At 36.6% G+C, this 20,259-nt stretch overlaps 3 protein-coding genes across 5 annotated transcripts in view; 2 read left to right on the top strand and 1 right to left on the bottom strand.

Moving 5' to 3' along the window:
* The first annotated feature begins 1,154 nt into the window (after window positions 1-1,154).
* Window positions 1,155-3,439, top strand: LOC130439122 (translational activator of cytochrome c oxidase 1). Of its 3 annotated transcripts, none has more exons than XM_056771560.1 (6): window positions 1,155-1,270; window positions 1,451-1,698; window positions 1,808-1,914; window positions 2,259-2,389; window positions 2,531-2,693; window positions 2,996-3,439. In XM_056771560.1, the coding sequence occupies exons 2-6, from the start codon at window positions 1,464-1,466 to the stop codon at window positions 3,203-3,205; spliced, it is 846 nt and encodes a 281-aa protein (XP_056627538.1). In that variant the 5' UTR covers window positions 1,155-1,270; window positions 1,451-1,463; the 3' UTR covers window positions 3,206-3,439. The 3 variants fall into 3 exon arrangements, with proteins under 3 accessions (XP_056627538.1, XP_056627540.1, XP_056627539.1); XM_056771561.1 differs by having other exon boundaries at window positions 1,167-1,237; XM_056771562.1 differs by having other exon boundaries at window positions 1,161-1,698; window positions 3,113-3,439.
* A 1,162-nt stretch (window positions 3,440-4,601) lies between these two features.
* kcnh6b (potassium voltage-gated channel, subfamily H (eag-related), member 6b) lies at window positions 4,602-15,219 on the top strand. Its single transcript, XM_056772067.1, is given in 13 exon segments — window positions 4,602-4,617; window positions 6,819-7,015; window positions 8,369-8,794; window positions 9,615-10,011; window positions 10,996-11,195; window positions 11,283-11,535; window positions 11,633-11,826; window positions 12,460-12,556; window positions 12,967-13,218; window positions 13,430-13,586; window positions 13,931-13,993; window positions 13,995-14,039; window positions 14,868-15,219. Coding segments are annotated over 13 exon segments (2,649 nt in total).
* Window positions 15,220-16,121: 902 nt separating this feature from the next.
* The window catches only part of erbb2 (erb-b2 receptor tyrosine kinase 2), a 30,134-nt gene continuing 25,996 nt past the window's right edge, over window positions 16,122-20,259 (bottom strand). The window contains exon 27 of the mRNA XM_056770800.1: window positions 16,122-20,219. Coding sequence (XP_056626778.1) covers window positions 19,891-20,219 — 329 coding nt within the window. The 3' untranslated portion in view covers window positions 16,122-19,890. The remainder of the gene's footprint in view (window positions 20,220-20,259) is intronic.

Raw genomic sequence — 20,259 nt, 5'->3', positions numbered from 1 at the left:
GCGTACCGTGTCTGTCAGTTCTCCCAGACAAAACATTGTTTGGTCAATTTGCTGTGTATTAAAAGGGATATCCATGTTGCCCAGATTAAAACCTCAGCACACTTGTACAGGTCTATGATCTACACCCCTCATATGGTGAGTGAGGGAGCGACCCGATGGTTTCATCACTATAAGATATGAAGTGACTTTTCAGACTGCTGCTATTCTCTGTCCTCTTTCAGCACTTTTAACATCAGTTGTTTCATACTTCTGTTTTGGAAAAATGTCAGATTACTGAAGTAAAGACGATAGCGACTGCTGGTTCGCCAGAAAACCATGCTTCAATTTATATTTGAGCACCAATAATTTTACAATTATTGTTTATTTACTTGTTTTTCCACACAAGTTGTTCATTCAAGGTCAACTGGTCACCATGGAATCAAAATCAACCTCCTCTCTAAATAAAATTCTTTGCATGATGTGTTGCCATATGTTAACTGGTAGAGGATTGCAATAGCAATGCAAATACTGTGGGTACGATCTGGAATGCCTGTCATCAAATCAACACAAAAGGATGAAATGTAGTCTCTAAACTTTTTCAAATTTTAGAAGCCATTGCAAAACACTATTGCAACTTCTGTTTCCTGCCAACATGAACCCTTTGTAAACATAATTCTATTCACTACAATTTTTTTTATTGTAGGCTACTAAAAAATGCTTTCTGGGCTGATCTAAGTTCATTCCACTCATAAGCTCTCAAATATATTACTTTCTAATGAATATGTATTATTTTTAATACAACTGCATTTTCTTTTTTACAAAATTTACAAAAATAGTTATTTGTCGTTACATTTGCTGTGTCTTCCATTATTTCGCAGCTTAGTTTTGTACACAATAATAACAAAAAACAGATTTTGTTATTTTACGATTTTATTTAATTAATTTAAATTGTTAAACTATGCTTTGCTTCGCTTAAATCTGTTGTTTGACTTTTTCGTATCATTGTTATTATGTTACATTCCATCGTAATTACGATGATGAACAAATCCCTGTTTATAATTATAACTTGATCTGAAATAAAAAAATAAAACAAGTAAATAAATAACCTCACTACCATCGTGTGGCCCCAGCGCGTAGAACTTTTATTTTGACATCAGTTTGTTCACAGGAAATGACGCCAGTGGTGTTGAGGACTGTGAGGCTCGTGCGGGGCAAATTTACTGTTCAGTGACAAAAACTTTTGTGGAGAACAATTATGGTGAAGTTTAACATTCTATTATAGTACTATTTCGTAAGTAACACGCACTGATTATATTGATTATGGTTGTAATGTTGATTTTAAAGCCTTAAAATGACCTTGTCGCACCACTGAATGCATGGAGCTTTAGGAAGGGCAGCATTCATTTTTGACGTTTAATTAAAGTCATTCTTGTTGGTCACTTATATGCATCACGTGTTGGTGTCTATCAAGTGAGTGAAGGACAATGTTAGGAAACATGATGCTGAGAGCTGTCACACACACAGTGAGATTGTCTCTAGTGGTTCACCGTTGCTGTCAGTGTCCAGTCCTGCACACATGCAGATGGCTGCACTCGAACCCTGAGCTCTGGGCAGGACACAACAAATGGTCCAAGGTAAAGGATATTAAAATACCTAAAGATGCTGCTCGAGCCCGGGTGATGGCCAAATACTCCCTGATGATCAGGATCGCAGTCAGAGGTGAATGCATGAGGCAGTAAACAAATATAAATAAGACTATAAGAATCATACAGTGGCTGATAGTATTAGTGTGTGTATGATGTGTATAAGATTGCTTTTATGTTTTCAGAGGGGGGATCTAATCCAGAATTTAATATCAATTTGGCACAGATTTTGGAACAGTGTCGGAACAAGAATCTACCAAAAGCCAGCATAGAAGGAGCAATAAAAGGCGCTGTAAGACATTTTTTTTTTATATATCTGCTAAACATTTAAACATCGCTGGTAAATTATACATGTGTGTATTTGTGCCTTTCATAAATAAGAAATGAAATATAAAACATTTAGCAGCTAATGATTTACTGTCAAGTCACTATAAGCCCTTTTACAGTACTTTGCATAAGATGTTCTGTCATTCTTTATGCCGTTCTTGTTCATACACAGCATTGTTGTATAATTATACAATACTAAATAATGTTTTATGTACTTTGTGGACCTTGAGAGCCATTGTCACTATAAACTGTTATGATAAATAAGTTTCTCCAGTAGTATAACCCCTTTTTCTGCCTTGGGTTTTACAGAAGTCAAAGCCAGGATTGCAGCATCTTTATGAGGCCACAGGCCCAGGCGGCTGCACGTTACTTATAGAGGTTTTGACAGACAATAACACACGATCCCATCAAGAAATAAAACGCATCATGACAAAACATGGGTAAGTACGGATGAGTCCTCTCCTGAAAACAAATTATTTTATCTAAAGGTCTATTTAAATGTATTATTTGTACACATAAAGGCTGTGTTACTTCTACATTATTAAAAACTGAATCTCCTGCTTTTATCGGTTTGTCCACAGTGGGGCGCTGTGTGAAGGAGCACGCCGTAACTTTGACAGGAAAGGTGTTGTGGCAGCATCCAGAGATGAAATCACCTCTGAGAAGGCTCTAGAACTGGCCATTGAGGCAGGAGCTGAAGATGTACAGGAGACTGAGGATGAGGAGGAGAGACCTGTACTACAGGTGTGAAAAACAGATGTTAGAATTCTATTCTCTTGTCTCCCTTTTGGTTCATTTGTTGGAATTTGATGAGTATGGTAAGACATCCAAACTACATTTAAAACAGTTTTATACGTTTAAAATTCCCTTTAACTGTGTAACTTGTTTCCTACATCATTATCAAACCCAGATTTATTACATTATTATTGCCAGTAATTAAAGCTTTTTGTAGAACCTCTGTGTGTGTTTCATGTGGAGTTATTTTGAGTCGTTCTATCTAATGTTAAGGATAATAATGATGTTACAATAACTATCCTCTCTTTCAGTTTATTTGTGATACGGCGTCTATGAAAGCTGTACGGGTTGCTCTAGAAACTCTGGGGGTTCACACACTTTCAGCTGGTCTGGAGTTTGTTTCTCACACACCGTCTCTCTTGAATCAGGCTCAGCTGGAGACGGCATCTTCTCTGCTGGAGACTCTCCATGACTGTCCTGATGTGGTCCGAGTGTGGGATAACATTCAGGCACAGAGTTAGCACTCACAATAAGTGAGGTGATTGACACTCGGTACAGAAAAATGCGAAGACATACAGACTGATGATAGAGATGGAAATATACTTGCTCAGATTGATTGTTTGATGGTGAATGGATGATGTCTTAATGCATTCTGACAATATACTTTTATCGTTTTGTGAATAAAGAAGTTTTACTCATGCATGTGGATGTCAGGCAGGATTGTGAACATTTAATAAAATGAAGTATTAAATCGACCACACTGTTATTATTTTTAGTTGTATAAATGTCGATAACAGGAATTCAAACGGAAATCCAATCAATAAACCTGCTTGTTTATAAAGTTTATAAAACATAACCAGAATTGAAACAGTAAATCATAGCTAAGGATAGAAATTCCATTCCATTTTCTACCGCTTAGCTGAACTACCTCGGGTCACGGGGAGCCTGTGCCTATCTCAGGAGTCATCGGGCATCAAGGCAGGATACACCCTGGATGGAGTGCCAACCCATCGCAGGGCACACACACTCACTCATTAAGGATAGAAATGTTCTTTATAAAATATGTTCTGAAGGCTAAATATATTTGATTAAATAGGTTATATAACAGTTAATATTCTTTTATAATAGTTGAATCCAGGCCTCCCTAGATGGGTTATTATATTGTGATAATTTATATTATAATTTTGCACAAAATGTACAGCTGTTTTTGTATTTATAATTAACGGTCATAATTGTTTTGATTTATAATTTGAATTCAATTGCATTTTAATTTAAGTGATTCAGTTAAATTAAATGATATCATTGGATGACACATTGTAATACAGGCTGAAAAAAAAGAGTAAAAACTTAATTTTTTCAAACTTAGAACCATCGAATCGTTCACATACCTTCATGAAAAAAACATTAGCTGTCTGAGCTGGTAAATTCTTCAATCTCTAAACATGTCAGATTGAACATCTGAGTGGGATATACAGACAGTTCATCTATATAATCTGAAAGTCAGATCAATTTTAATGATTTTTTTTGTCAAAGAAATCTAATGAATCATCGTTGGATCAATGTAAAGCCCTTCAAGTCCCTTCAGTTCAGCATATTTCCAAATGTGAACATTGATTCCTGAGTCTTATCTCATTTACAGAACTAAACTGAAAACTGGACTCTATACAGGAGTTTTTATTCATCAGTAGTTTGTTTTGACTGTAAATATGTTTGATCGTGATGTTTTAATTGACTGGTTTCAGAGTCACACAGGGCTTTGACCACGTGAGGTTAGTTTGTCAATGTTCTAGTCTTCGTAACAAGGGGACAACTCAGTGCGTTTGCAGACAGCTGGATTTGCAAACATTTGGATCATGTACCGCATGAAGCTGGATTTGTAACAGATTCCCCTTACGGGTCATTTGCGAGAACAGAAAGATGCAGCACTTCTACGGTAAGAGCAGGTTTATTATCTGACATATACTGGTGTGCCATTAGGGACACTGGAGTGAGTGACATCCGGCCTGGAGCCAAAACAGTGGGTTTTTCTGCACTGGATGGATGTTCATATGAAAGCTAATTCCCTGAACGTCTATGTTATTAAACACTATCTGGATTACACATAAACTATTGCTTTTCAATTTGCATTTGGAAGCCAAGCTCTAATACAAATGCAGTCAAAAATGTGTAAATGTAGTCACAACAAATGGTGCTTTGAGAATATTTTTTTAACCTTGCATGTTGTGTTCTTATCTATTAAGATAATATAGCAGGGTTTGGGAGTAACTGATTACACTGTCTATTGCATAAAAACATTCCTAAATGCTTCTCAGATTGTTTAACATAGCCTGTAAAAAATATGATGTTTATGATGTGTTGTGTTAATTGACATTTATAATCATGATTACAATATCAAAGTCAATAATCAACAATAATAATTTCATTTGAATCGTGCAGCCCTCTCTAATAAGTTCCTGTATTTTACTCATTTTTCTTATTCGAGCCAACTCAAGACTATTCTGATGCTGCTTTGCTTCTATGTAAATGAAAAGTCTTAAATCATTTTTACTTTTCTGATTCACATTTAGTCAATTAGCAGACACTTTTATCCAAAGTGACTTACAAAGTAGGGGAAAAAAATAGAAGCAATATGTGCAACAAAATAACAACAATGCATAGGTGCAGTAAAACTGGTCTCAGTTAGCATACCACAGTATACGAAGCTAAGAATTTTTTTTTTTTCATATGTTAAATCACATATGATTTATTTACATACGTGATCCTAAAGTAATCCAAAAGCAATCGGACTACATTACTTTTATGTTGTGATACTTAGAGTAACTGATTAGATTTTTATTGTTGTAATTGTACCTGAATACATTTGAAAAGTAACCCTCCGACCCTACAATACAGACTGTTGATTTCCGAAGAAAACCATTTGGTTGTATTTTACATTATGTGCACTTACCCCCAAAAAAACTGATAGTTACATGATATGGATTAGGATGAGGGTCATTTCTTCAGTGTTGTCACATGAAAAGATAAAATAAAATATTTACAATAATGTGAGGATGTACTCAGTTCTGTGAGTTACTGTAGATGGACAAACATGTCGAACAGGACTGTAAAATAATAATTCTACCAAAACTTTTGAACTGCACAATGAAATTCTATGGGTCATGATTATCCTGTCGGTTTCCCTTTTATCTTATTTGCAGTTTTTTTTAAACCTGGTGCAATACTCTATCCAAAAGACTTGCATTTGTGCATTTGTGTAAACATGATTTTTTGTTTCTTTTCTACTGCTGCGTTACTATTCAAAATAGTCTTCATTGTTTAATTGCTGTTATTGGAGTTTGTATTTATTTTAGAATTTAGTACCATGAAAAAAATCTAGTTGTACCAAAGGTTTTTACTACACTAACAGCACAGATATTAGCATTTGGTGGTTTGTGAGGTCTCTTTTCAAGTTTTTAAAGCATTTATTTTATTTTTAATGCACGATTTTTCATAGTCAGGTAAGTGGCATTTTTAGGAATGTCAAATCCATAACGCTACATACTCCTCATAAATGGGCACATGAAAATTAAAATGAAACCACTGTTTTATGTTCTATGAAGAGGTATCCCTTCTCCCTTTGTTGGGTATAAATGCTTCAGGTTTATATATTTTAATTCCACAAAGTTTGTTGTCACCCAAAAACTGTGTTCTTTTCTGTCACATCCATAACGTATGTTTATTTCCCCCTTTTTATTTTACTGGTGCATAGACTGATATTTTTTAAGTTTAAACTCTATCAACAAGGGTTTATTCAAACATAAACAAATGGTTAAGTATTGGTAACAAATTCATTTTTTGACTGCTTTTATGTCACATCCATAACGCAAAATATCACATCCCTTATGCTGGAATTGCCCATGTGCAGTGTGGGTGTATTATCTTTAAAGAATCACTGCACTGTGGGGAAATGAGAACCTTAACTGATTGAATTTAACCATTTTTAGAGTGTAATAAAGATTTCCATTTTTGCAATTCATTTCCATTGATTATTATAAAACTCTTGGATTATTTTAATTTTGTAAATAATAATTAGTACCTATTAAAACAGGTTAACTCTAATTCATTCTAATAAATCTCTGATCTTATTCTGTCAAGATTTGAAGTCCAGTCTGTGGAGCTCCACCTCCAGATCTGAGCAGATACAGTGCAACTCTTTCAACCGCTTCCCATCATTCAATCTAAACCTCCGTCGTCCTGGACGCTCCAATCACACCACAACGGCCAACAACATTGAGCTTGTCACCCCAAAGGTCAAATAATGCACACACAATATTACAGAAAAAGTTACACGGGTAGGATTACATGTGCTTTCAAAGCCAAGATCAGACTAAAGGCACATTACAGATGACTACCAATATGTTCCCTAGTGAAAAATAAATATACTAAAGGAATTTGAAATACATTTATTTAAGTGTATTGCAAATCAATTTACTTCCATCCATCCATTTTCTACCGCTTATCCGGGGCCGGGTCGCGGGGGCAGCAGTCTAAGCAGGGATGCCCAGACTTCCCTCTCCCTAGCCACTTCCTCCAGCTCTTCCGGGGGGACACCGAGGCGTTCCCAGGCCAGCCGGGAGACATAGTCCCTCCAGCGTGTCCTAGGTCTTCCCCGGGGTCTTCATACAATTTACTTCTCATGTATTTAATGAAAATACACTGCGATTGTTTTTGGGGTATACTAAATTGATATACTTAAAGTCTGCTAAATTGGAACAACTAAATTTGTACTTCATATACTTTAATTGTGCAGAAATAGTGCTGAGGTTCAGCTAAAGATACATTTAAGTATATTTGATTGTGCTTAAGTAGAACTATTGCAAGTATGCTTCAGGAACACTTTAAATATCTTGCATTGAAAGATTGATTTTTATAAAAAAATCATAAAATATTTATAAAAGTGGGTTAATAGGAAGAAATTTGCATTGTGTATGAATAGTTCCCCAAATAAAGTTTAATTATAATTTTATATCAGTAAGTCATGTCAGTAAATATGTTAATACATTTAAACTACACGATGAAATAAATGCATTGTAAATGAATTGTTTTTTACTATTGTATAAATATTTATTTTAACTTTCAAGTTGTTGTTTGGATAATGTGGCACATGGATAATAATGTGGCCAAAACCCGTTAGTGGAAAGATCATTAGGAGAGAGAAATGAAGCATCAGTGCGAGAGAAATGGCCCGTTGCCATGGCGAAAATCCATAACCCCTGTGGCCCCTGGTCCAAAGTGTTGAAATAGCATCATTGTGTCAAGGGAGTGTATACTCTAAAAAAATAAAGGTTATTCACGATGCCATAGAAGAACCTTTAACATCCAAAGAACCTTTCTGTCTCACAAAAGGTTCTTTGAGGCAAATAAAGGTTCATCAATTCAATTCAATTTTTATTTATATAGCCCTTTTCACAATGTAAATTGTTCCAAAGCCGCTTTAGAAAAAAACAAAAAACTCAAAAAAGGTAAAAAGCAAAGTGCAAAACGTCAACATGTCGCCAGGAGCCTGTTAAGATACAGCAAAAATATAATAAGTACTGTTATCCATAAAATACATTCCGACACACATCTCTTCAAATCAGCATTGACTTTTCATCTGATTTGGGTGGTTTTGATCTGATTTTTTTATGTGTTTGATTCTTGCCCAGGTTCTGTCTCTAGGTGCAGATGTTTTGCCTGAGTACAAGCTCCAAGCTCCAGACATTCATAAGTGGATCATGTTGCACTACAGTCCCTTCAAAGCCATGTGGGACTGGATCATTCTTCTGCTAGTGCTCTACACAGCCATCTTCACACCCTACTCAGCCGCCTTCCTCCTCAATGAGCTGGAGGAAGAGAGGAGACCCCCATGTGGTTTCGCTTGCAACCCTTTAAATTTAATAGACCTGATAGTGGATTTTCTGTTCATAATAGACATCCTGATTAATTTCAGGACCACATACGTAAATCGCACCGATGAAGTGGTGACCAATCCCAAACGCATCGCAGTCCACTATATTAAAGGATGGTTTCTCATCGACATGGTGGCCGCTGTTCCTTTTGACATGCTCATCTTCAGATCTGGATCAGATGAGGTATAGTAGATTGAGCTGACACAATCTATTATTAAATGTTATGGTAACACTTTACATTAAGGTTCCTTTCATAAAGCATTTATAAATGTGTTCATTAATGATTAATAAGTCATTTACAAATGCATTATAAATAAAAAAGGGGGATTCTAATGAAATACCTGCCAAATAGTGAGACATTTTAACTCACATGTTGTAAATGCTTAATAAATATATTTATTTATTCATTATTTATTTGACTCGAAAGCAGGTTCATTATCATCTGATGTTGTTTGCAAACTAAGCTGTCAGACGGGAGACTGTAGGGTGCTTTATTGTTTATTTCATATCTTATGTCACTTTTCAAACCATGATGCTTATCTGATCCGATTCCGAATGTCTCATGGTGCCCTTCAGAATGCCTTCTGATCATGATACCTATCCAAAGCCGTTTTTTCTTGCTTTCCAAAATACATTAATCGAACTTTTGATCACTTTTTAACATTAAATGCATAAAGGTTGTTGTAAACTTGTTTGTTTATGATGTTTTATTAATGATTGAATTACTTCCAATAGTTAATCAAAACCAGAAAACAATCATTTATAACTTATTGTAGAAACAGAATGACTGCTCACAAGGCTCGTCTCTGATGTGAATCATTTAGATATTGGCTCACAATTTGGCAGGTATTTCGTTAGAATCCCTTTAATTTATAATGCATTTGTTAATCATTAATGAATCCATTTACAAATGCTTTATGACAGTAACCTTAAGTAAAGTGTTATCAATGTTTTTTTATCATTATAAAAGAGTAAAGGCTTCTGTTTGTCATTCCTTCGGCAGACGACAGCCACTCTCATTGGCCTGCTGAAGACAGCCCGGCTGCTGCGACTGGTCCGCGTGGCCCGGAAATTGGATCGATACTCTGAGTATGGAGCTACAGTTTTATTCTTGCTCATGTGTACCTTTGTGCTTATAGCACATTGGCTGGCCTGTATTTGGTACGCCATTGGCCATGTGGAGAGGCCTTACATGAAGACGGGTTGGTTGGATAATCTGGCCGATCAGCTGGGAAAGCATTATAATGACAGTGATGTCAGCTCCGGACCCTCCACTCAGGATAAATACATCTCCGCGCTCTATTTCACCTTCAGCAGTCTCACTAGTGTCGGATTTGGGAACCTCTCGCCAAACACCAACTCTGAGAAGATTTTCTCTATCTGCGTCATGCTCATTGGCTGTAAGTGACCCTAAAGACAACCAAGAGAGTAGCTTAGAGTAAATGTTCTCCCCAAAAATGCAAAACAACTCTTTTGTGGACAGTAAAAAAAATTGAAGTAAAAAATCATTATGACACTTTGATAACCTGAGGATGTGATAACATTCTGAAACCTCGTATTTCCAAATTCGCTGTTTCTCAGGAATTGAAAGTGGAACACTTTTTGAATTAATAAATATTATTTTTAGTACTTTATATTGGTTAGATATTTGTAAACCCCAGTAACATACAAAGGAGCAGTAATAATAATTTATGGCCAAAAAAAATCACAAAATAGAAAAGGGAGATACGAGTTTTCAGAAGGAACCAATTTTAATTTTGGGGTTAACTACGCCTTTAATTCTGCATGATTCTACAATGTGTAATAATAATATTGCTTCCATTGCCTACCCCACCTGTAAGTCGCTTTGGATAAAAATTACTAAATGTAAATGTAAATGTAATAATTGTACCTCTAAAACTAGGGATGTAACGATTCACCGTGAGCCGGTGGAAAATCGATTATAACATGTGACGATTCAAGCCGGTTGAGATGTTATTTGAATCGCAATAAATGTTTTGAATAGCAGGGGATGCTGTGTTTACTGCAAGCTTGGCGATTCTGATATTTTTCAAATGTGGAAAAGAATTCAAGAAAAGCGGTGAAAAAGTCTAAGTTTGTTTTTTAAAGAAACTTTTGCATTGAGCTCAAAAGGTTGATGTAAAGCAATCTGAACTCCGCCATTTTAGCAGGCTATCAGGAGAGCGCTATCAGCTGTAGCATTGGTATTGACACAGTGGTCAAACAATAATAAAAAGATTTGTAAAATTAAATTGTATCATGAGATCAGTATCTTGAATCGCATCGTGAATCGTTACATCCCTATCTAAAACATGTAGACTGACTTCTCTCATTGTCTGACAAAGTTTAACTCTTTAATTTCTCTCATTATCTTCTTACATTAGCCCTCATGTATGCCAGCATATTTGGGAATGTCTCAGCAATAATTCAGAGGCTTTATTCGGGAACGGCACGCTATCATACGCAGTTGCTCCGAGTTAAAGAGTTCATCCGCTTCCACCGGATACCTGGAGATCTTAGACAGAGACTGGAGGAATATTTCCAACGCGCATGGTCCTACACCAACGGCATTAATATGAATGCAGTAAGCTTTAAGACACTTTTCAAATATCAGTATATCAGTATTAGCATGGGAACCCAAAAGCCAAACATGTTTTTTATGTACTAATAGGTCTTGAGAGGTTTTCCAGAATGTATGCAAGCTGACATTTGCCTGCATCTCAACCGCAGTCTTCTGCAGAACTGCAGAGTGTTTCGCGGGGCAAGTAAAGCATGTCTCAGAGCTCTCGCCAAGCACTTTAAAACCATTCACTACCCGCCTGGAGACACCCTCTATCACCACGGCGATATGCTCAAAGCCCTCCACTTCATCTCTCGTGGAAGCATTCAGGTGTCACGTCATAACATAGTGCTTGCCATACTGGGTGAGACAAATGCAAAACTGTTTTCTCATTCATCATATTTTATTAGAAATGAAACACTTAAACACAGACTTATTGAGACAAATGTTTCGTTGCATAGGAAAGAATGATATATTTGGCGAGCCCATAAACCTGTTTGCGGACCCTGGTCACTGCAATGCCGATGTTACGGCGCTCACCTACTGTGACCTTCACCGTATCGGAAGAGATGACCTCCTGGAGGTGCTGGACATGTATCCAGCCTTTGGCAAGAGGTTCTGGAGGAACCTTGAAATCACATTCAACCTACGAGATGTGCGTAAACCATGAACACATTAATACAGAGCCCTTGATTCTTGAGTATAAAACAGGTCACAGAACAGATTTGTGACCCTGAACCGTTGACTGTATGAAGGTAAATCAGTAGCAAAACTTGAGAGCATGTAGATTTTGATTTGTGAACTTGTTAAATGTACACTCACAGCCCCTGTGTGAAAACATGTCAAATAAAAAAATGAAATTGAATGTTAAGATTTGAATTTGTGGACAAAACTCACAAATCACTCAAGTCTTCTGAATTTGAAGTTGCAGAAAAATAATCACAAATGTGTAAACTGGCATTTACAAAATACGTCATCAATTGCCGCTCCTTCTCTTTTTGCATCTGCCAATGTATTTTATAAATGGCAGTTTACACATTTGTGACGATTTTTCTGCAACTTCAAATTCAGAAGAAAGATTTGTGAGTTTTGTCCACGAGTTCAATCTTAACATTCAATTTCACTTTTTTATTTGACACGTTTTCACACATGAGCTGTGAGTGTACATTTTAGTGTACAGGTACAAATACTTACTTTACAAGTTCACAAATTAAAATCTATACTAAGTTTTGCTACTGATTTACCTTCATATGAATGTTTTTAACTGTCACGTCATTAGGCTGATCAGATGATCCAAATGCTGCCCAGTGAAAACTCAGCTTGCGGTTACCATGTAAACAGGATACGACACCGCAAAAACTCGATAGACAGGCGCAACCGGCCAGGTGAGTAAAGCACTCACAAATACTGAAATTAGCTTTGTTTTCACCTCGGGATGCTCATCAGTCTGGATCCTGCCTCCCACCAAGATGTCTGATGACCCAACACATGCGCAAAGATGGTACCGGCTCCGCACTATAAAATGATTCCTCATTTTTTATGATTTTTTTCAAAGAAAAAATTGTTTTATGTGTGTTTTATATTGTGTCCTTGTGTAAAGCTGCTTTGCAATAGTGTAAACAGGGAAAAGCACTATACAAGTAAATGTGCCCTTAGATACCCAAAAAGTTTGGGGTGAAATGAATGAAGCGGCTAAAAAAACAAGTCACAAGTTCTTTTTAAAGAGATACGTCCTGAGAAAAGGTGCATATTTTGTTCCCCTAACTCATATTATGAGTTTATGTTGCTTCTTAAGATGGAATGGATCAGAATGACCCATCTCGGATGTATTCTACACATCGTCATATATCAGTCACTCATGCGCACTGGGAGGAGATGTGCAGCTGCGGTAGCTCCAGGTCCAGTCTTAACAAGACCCTCAGTGGCAGTGAGCTGTACTCCTCTGAAGCCGAACATCTGGACTTTCCCTCTCCTGCTGTCAGACTCATGCCACCATGCGGTGCTTCTGGGGTCAGCACAGAGTCTGACATGGACAGGGTGCACTTCGGTGGGTATACAATTATTTAGGAGAATATAAGCATGGGAGGATGCTCATAGAGTTGTTTAGATATGAATTAGTGTATATAAGGTTTGACTGGTTAAACTGGTCAGCTGACCCCTGCTGGTAGATGCTGGGACCGTTAGGAGTGTAGGATTAAAACGACTAAAAATCTCTCACACTGGCGCTTATTATTGTTTGATTTTCTTCCTGACACAAGGCCATCCGTCCGGATTGTATCATTGCCGGCCTGATCATCCCGAAGAGTCTCGACACATCTCTTGTGTTCCAGTCTCGTTCCCTCCACCTCTTTTTTCAGCTCATCAACACGGCGAACTTGAGTCCAGAGTGGAGCTCCTGCAGAGTCAGCTTAACAGGTTTGACATGGTACTTGAAGAGACACTTCAGCCCAAAATCTAAATTCTGTCATCATTTATTCACCCTCACGTCATTTAAAACCCAAACCTGTATATGACTCGTTCCTCAGTGAAAGATATTTTGAAAAATGTCTCAGTGGTTTTGTGTTAATACAATGGAAGACTGTTGTTTGGTTACCAGTATTCTTCTTCATGTCTTCTCTTGTGTTCCACAGAAGAAAGAAAAACTTTTTTTTTTGAAGAACTGTCCCTTTAAGGCCCCAAAATGTCCTGCTATTTATACGGTATTCATAAATGTATTTATTCATATAATATAATTCAGCTGTCTGTTGCATATCTTCCAGACTTGAGACAAGAATGACAGCAGACATCAGTGTGATCCTCCAGCTCCTTCGACGGCAAATTCCTTCCAGCGTACAGCACAGTACTGGCCGACAGTCACACTCCTGACCCGCCACGCTGTATGGAAGCAGTAAACTAGACATTATAACCACCACCACACAGGTAAACACCTTCTACAATACTGAGCCAGGTGTGAAGGAATAGTTCAGATCCAAACATTGGTGAGCATAGTAGATCAAGATTCAAAATGGACAACGGCTCTGAAAAGTACATTTAAAGGACAGTTCACCCAAAAAGTAAATTCTGTCATCATTTATTCACCCTCGAGTTGATCCAAACCTGTGTACATTTTGTTGTTCTGCTGAACACGATGAAAGATATTTGGAAGAATGTTTGCAATTTTCATAGTAGGGAAAAAAATCTACAGTTAATGGTGCCCCAGAACTGTTTAGTTTTCCACATTCTTCAAGATATCTTCTTTTGAGAGCAAAGATTTTAATACAGTTTTGACATGAACTTGAGGTTGAGTAAATGATGACAGAATTTGCTTTTTGGGTGAGTTTTTAAGTTTTAATTCACTGAACATGTTCAGCTCTGGTGCATTGCTCGAGTCTCATTCTCAGTACTTCAGATTTATTCCAAATAGTATTTCACATTATTTTGCGTGACATTCAAGAGCCAGTCCCGCTTTAGTGGCATTAACAATTTCCAACATTACATATAACATTTGTTAGTCTGAATTAGTCTGAACCGGATTTCAGAGGTTCAACAGACTCACTCAAGATTTTGAGGTTCTATGGACTATTATTGTTCTTTTATGGTCCTTTTAAAGACTGATTTATAGACCCTTTAGAGATAAAAGTATTCATGTTCTTTGCTTGGTACAATATTTTCACAAATTCATTGGTTTCTCATAGAACAAATAACTTGTGTTATCAGCAGAGCCGTCAACAAAACATCTACCACCTTTTTTGGAGAAGTTTTTTTTTCCTTTAACAATAACCAAATTCATTTGAATGCACAGACGCCCGCCCAGCAAAAATCCATCTTCAAGTCAAATTCTCAGAGTTCTCTGTCCAGTGGTTTTCATATGGGAGCTGCGTCAGATGACTGTTTACCTGCCAAACAAGAAACCAAACCTACGGCAGCCCCGATTCTTCAGCCTAACATATTCGAAGCACCGCAAATCTGTGCATCCCACCGGTTTCTTTCTTTGCCTGTCAGCCTGGACACTTCACACCCCAAAGGAATTCAAAAGCTCACATCTGACCCTGCCTTACCGGTCAGCTGAAAACTTCAGCACAACTTTTACAGTCATCTGCAGAAAAAAGCAATAGTGGAAACTGACATGAGAGGATCGGGATATAAAGAATGAAAGGACAGAATCCATAAAACATGGAAGGCATCTCAACGTTAAGATATGGAAATTCAGGTCATTCTGTCATGTCATGAGAGGCAGTGAAAACAAAGCAAATAAACACAGAATAAATAACCTTTCTAAACACTTCATTGAAGTCATGTACTTCTGCACACCAGCCTGTATCACCGTCTTTATACAAACTACAACAAGTACGTGATAAAGATAGTGTATGTACTGTATTTACAACAATCCAATTTATTTCTACACTATCAAAAATCGATGTGTTCAAAATGTCTTCCATATTCAAGGTTCCACATTAGGATACTCATTTATTTACTTGGAATAATAAACAAACCTGAGAAATATTAACTGCATTAAGAGTGGTGTCAAACAGCCTGAGAATGAACTTCTTTATCAAAACACACATCTAAAAACAGACACATTTTATAATTTTGCTATTTGAGGAAACTTTAGCAAATCAGGATAAGTTCAACGATCAATGATACTTTTGATATTTTTCTTGTTTTAATAAACGTGACACAAGAACACGAAACAACTACTGTTATGATTTTTTTTGTGTCAGGATAAATATATTAACTGTCCTGATTTATGGTATTCTCATGGCACTCAATTGAAATTTAAATCAGTGCTGCATTTAGAATTAAACCTCACATTATAATGACTTCACTGGTCTCACTATAGCATTTGCAAAACAGTTATATTAAATTGAAGGTGATGTGTCATAAAATGAATCTCTAGTTGCATTTTTGTCACTTGTTGACTATCAAGTAAAGTCCAAAATAAATATTTAAAGGTAAACATTGGCATGTTGGTTTAGCTGTACAAACTGATTTATTATTTATAATGTATACTTTGCATTGTCTCAAAACAGACTGTTCACCTCCAAAAGACTGTAAATAAGGATAGGGATTGTCTGTCTAAACTTTGGCATCAAAAATGCCACGTTAGCACCATCAGGCCACAATTCTCTCCCTTTCCGATTTCATAGCACAGTAATGAAAAAACATGCCCATATCCAAAAATAATTCAGTGATAAAAAGTCAAAACAAAGCCACTTGACAATACAACATTGATCTCAAGAAACAAAGTATTCAAAAAAGTAAATGTTTATATGAGCCTGTAAACAGCTTTCCTGTAGCTCAGTGGTAAGAGCAAGGTTGCCGTTCGATCCCAAGGGATTGTGAATACCTTAGTATAAATGTGAATTGTGAAAAGTTAATGCAATGTAAGTTGCTTTTGATAAGCGTCTGCCAAATGCATAAATGTAAATATATCAAACAATTTTATGCATGTTGGTACTGTAAAATTCATAGAGCAGACAGTGTACAAGTGTCTCAGTGCATCGAGTCCATGACATACATTTACACTTTAATGGCTCACAGGAAGAATAGAAATATTACATCAAAAGTCTACAATTTCCATAAAACCACAAATCAGAAAGATCTGGACAATTTGCATATAAAAAGTACATATAAACATTTAAAATGTACAGATTTGTTAAATCATGGTAACCATTCCTTCAATGCGATTGCATAGACTTTCACCATTGGATTCATGGTATGAAAACTGGGTTCTGAAACTGATTTAAATACAAAAACCCAATGTGGATATATATCGTAACCAACTCCTAAAATAATGACTGCTTTTATTCCATCTTTAAAAACACTGTCCCGTCTGTAATGTTGGCACGTAGCTTTATTCAACAAGCAGATTTTAATTTAGTTTCAATCAGAACAGTATTAAGGGTAAACTGTGATCTTCCGTCCATTTTAACAGCACTGACATTTAAAAGGTTGGCTATATAGTGACCAGGCAGAAATTCAATCATGTCATTGTTTGGGCTAACATCAAAAAAATCTTAAGTACCATTAGCACGCATAATATCATTCTTTCACACAAAAAATGATATTCAGTTAAGTATACACCATAAGAAAATCAACCGTTCAAGTCTGATTGTTAAAAAACGTGCGGGTTTTAAGATGTGTTTTGACGTATTGTGTGAAAATGATCAATAATGTATGAATTGTCCCACTGAATGTGGAATGACGTCAAATAAATACACACATCTTGCTTTAAAGAAGTGACGTATTAACTGAACGCTGGAGTTAACAAAGGGCAAACGTTGTCATGTGGAACAATGGAGTCATTGAAGGGCCGCTCATCCACCCAGAGGCCACAGCTGCTAATATATGGAAATCAGATCACATTCTTCAATTCTGTGAAGTATTTACTCCACAACACTGTGTTCAGTGTTAGCAGTGTCTCGGTGCCTTCCAAACAGCATAAATGATGCTTTCGCAGGCCACTCTGAAGGGACAACAATCAGGGCGGGTATGTGTTTGTTGCTAGTATGTTTCAAAAAAGTGTGTTATTTTCCAGCCACATACCCATTGACAGGGGATAGAGTGAAGGGAACACTTTTGAAAGGAAAACACACTATGCGTGTATAAATTTCAATGAGTAGGTGTTATTAAATAAAAAATACACAATATAGACATGGATGATTAAATGTGGGGTTGAAGGTAACATTCGGCCTCATTTATAAAACACTGCACCAAACCGTCCTAAATTAGATTTCTCAAAGGGCACACAGTACATGTGATCTCAGAAGTGAAACCTATAAATCGAAAATGATCTTGAAATTGTGCACAGCAAAAATGCAGCAAATGTGCACACATCTGTTCAGACCCTGATGCCCAATGGACGTTACCACATTAAAGACTATATGTATGTATAATGCATGTTAACAGTAGTTTTAAAGCGTTGTAATGCACCTTTTAATGCATTGTAATGTCTTATAAATAATTGTTATTACACTTAATACATTATAACACTTCACATTTTAAATTGGTTATAATTCTTTACAACACACATGAAGAATTATAATGCATTTTACCCTTTAAAAACTCTTAACTTAATAATGTTATGTTTTTATAAATATATGAACGTCGCTGTCAATTGTTGTGTTTGAACATTCTGCGTATGCACATTTTATAAATAAGGCCCGTTTTCTTTTCTCTTTTTTGCGCTATTACAAATGAGTCAGCCTTTGAAAAAGCACCCCTTTACATCAAATAATACATTGTGTACATTACTGCAAAGAAAAAATAAAATAAACATTCCCTTGACAGACTTGTTTTGACATTGAAAAGTATAATGAAAATATACAACACAAAAGGTAAGCATCTCCTGAGGTGAATCTAATAAAAACTGTTACTAATGAAATACAAGATAGATATTTTTGCATTCCACGTCCTGATTCAACCCAAAACCAAAAGAAATACTAATAAGCAGCAGTCTATTTTAAGGACCATAGGGTTTATTTTTTGTATTAAATTGTATTACATACATTTTTACAATGTAAGAACTTGATATCAGCATTAATAAAATAAGCCTAAGAAATTTAGAAGTAAAACATCCAGTTTAGTGTAAGTCTAGGGATCCACAGATACAGATTTTAACAAACAACCATGGCGAATTCTGATATCTAAATATCATGTGGTGACATCACGTCTCTATAGCTGTCCTAAATTCACTGATAACCACTTATTGTTTCAATTTGCCACATTTTTTTCAAAGGATATCAGATTATATTTTGTTCAGATTTAAATTTGTTTAATCAGATATTTAATTATCTCACTATGAATTATGGAACAGAAATACAACATTCATAGTTATCAATGAACTAATGGTTAATAATACAGTATCGTTCTTTTTTATGCAAAAGCCGATATGCTAAATGAAGCCAAAAATGGCCGATACATCAGTGCATCCCTAATTTAGATGCATTACTTGAAATCAAATTTGTAATGAAATGCAATTCAAAGTGTAGAAAAACAATGTCATTGACTTCATTGTCTCGTTTATTTGCAAAATAACACTTTCTTTTGATTTTGGGTTGAAATAAGTCTAAATATTCACCCCTGCTATACATGTGGGCTCATTTTGCTGTTCAACTTCTACCAAGCCCATGAAGATGATTTATTATCGTTTAAAAATGTAAAACCCTGAATATATCACAGAGGAGAAATATTAAATCTTCATTGCCAGTTAGCTTGTTGAATACACCACACGCCAGTTCCGCTGGTAATAATGTCTCTCTCATTCATCGGCACTGTAGCCTAGCTGCTCACTCCGGACCATGACGCAATGAACAAAACCGCTTCCATCGCGTGGACGCACGCCTGTGTTCAGATCTCACGCATCAGTCTGGAAACCACAGTGTGTACGGTCCTGGCTCCGAATTGAATTGCACCTCCAGAAAAAGGAGTTTTGTGCCAAACATTCAAATCCACACAAAAATCCTAATAGAAGTTTAAAAAATACATCCAAAAAACATCCAGTGTGTTATTCATCATTCAAGTAGTCTTACAAACTCGTACCATCATTGTAGTGCTTTGTTTATCATCAGACAGAATTCCAAAGTTCATCTTTTTGGCAAATACCGGAAGTGCGTCCACGTTTAAAGATCAAACACAGAATGCTACATGGGTTTTGTGAGAAATCTTTCCTATTGGCGAGAACGTCCTTTGAGAAACACGTCATTCACGCGTCAGTACATTCATCTCTGCATTACTCCTCTCAGGTGTACTCGACCTGACCGCTCCAAGTCTCTGCTAAGCCCAGGTATTCTGGGTTTTCTGCTGTGGAGGTCACGTAGCCGTTGGGCCGCCTGTGAGTTGAACCGCCATTTATGGACGCTCCTGCCACGGCCTTAGCTTTAGCTGCAATATCATGATAGTAGGGGTTGTCGAAGGCGGGCGAAGCAGGCGTGATGTTCCCCATAGGCAACAAGTATTCTTGGTTCTCCACACTTTGGCCTGTACACAGACCGTTAATAAATCGCCTCTCTCCCGCCTTGCGCGGAAGGGTGCTGGGACGTTCCGACAGGACATCCTGGTTCACGTACTCTGAGATCACAGAAAATATAGTAAGATAAGTCTGCATCTA

This window comes from Triplophysa dalaica, chromosome 17 (genome assembly GCF_015846415.1).
Source record: "Triplophysa dalaica isolate WHDGS20190420 chromosome 17, ASM1584641v1, whole genome shotgun sequence".
Lineage (NCBI taxonomy): Eukaryota > Metazoa > Chordata > Actinopteri > Cypriniformes > Nemacheilidae > Triplophysa > Triplophysa dalaica.
This window is presented reverse-complemented; position numbering and strand designations above follow the sequence as displayed.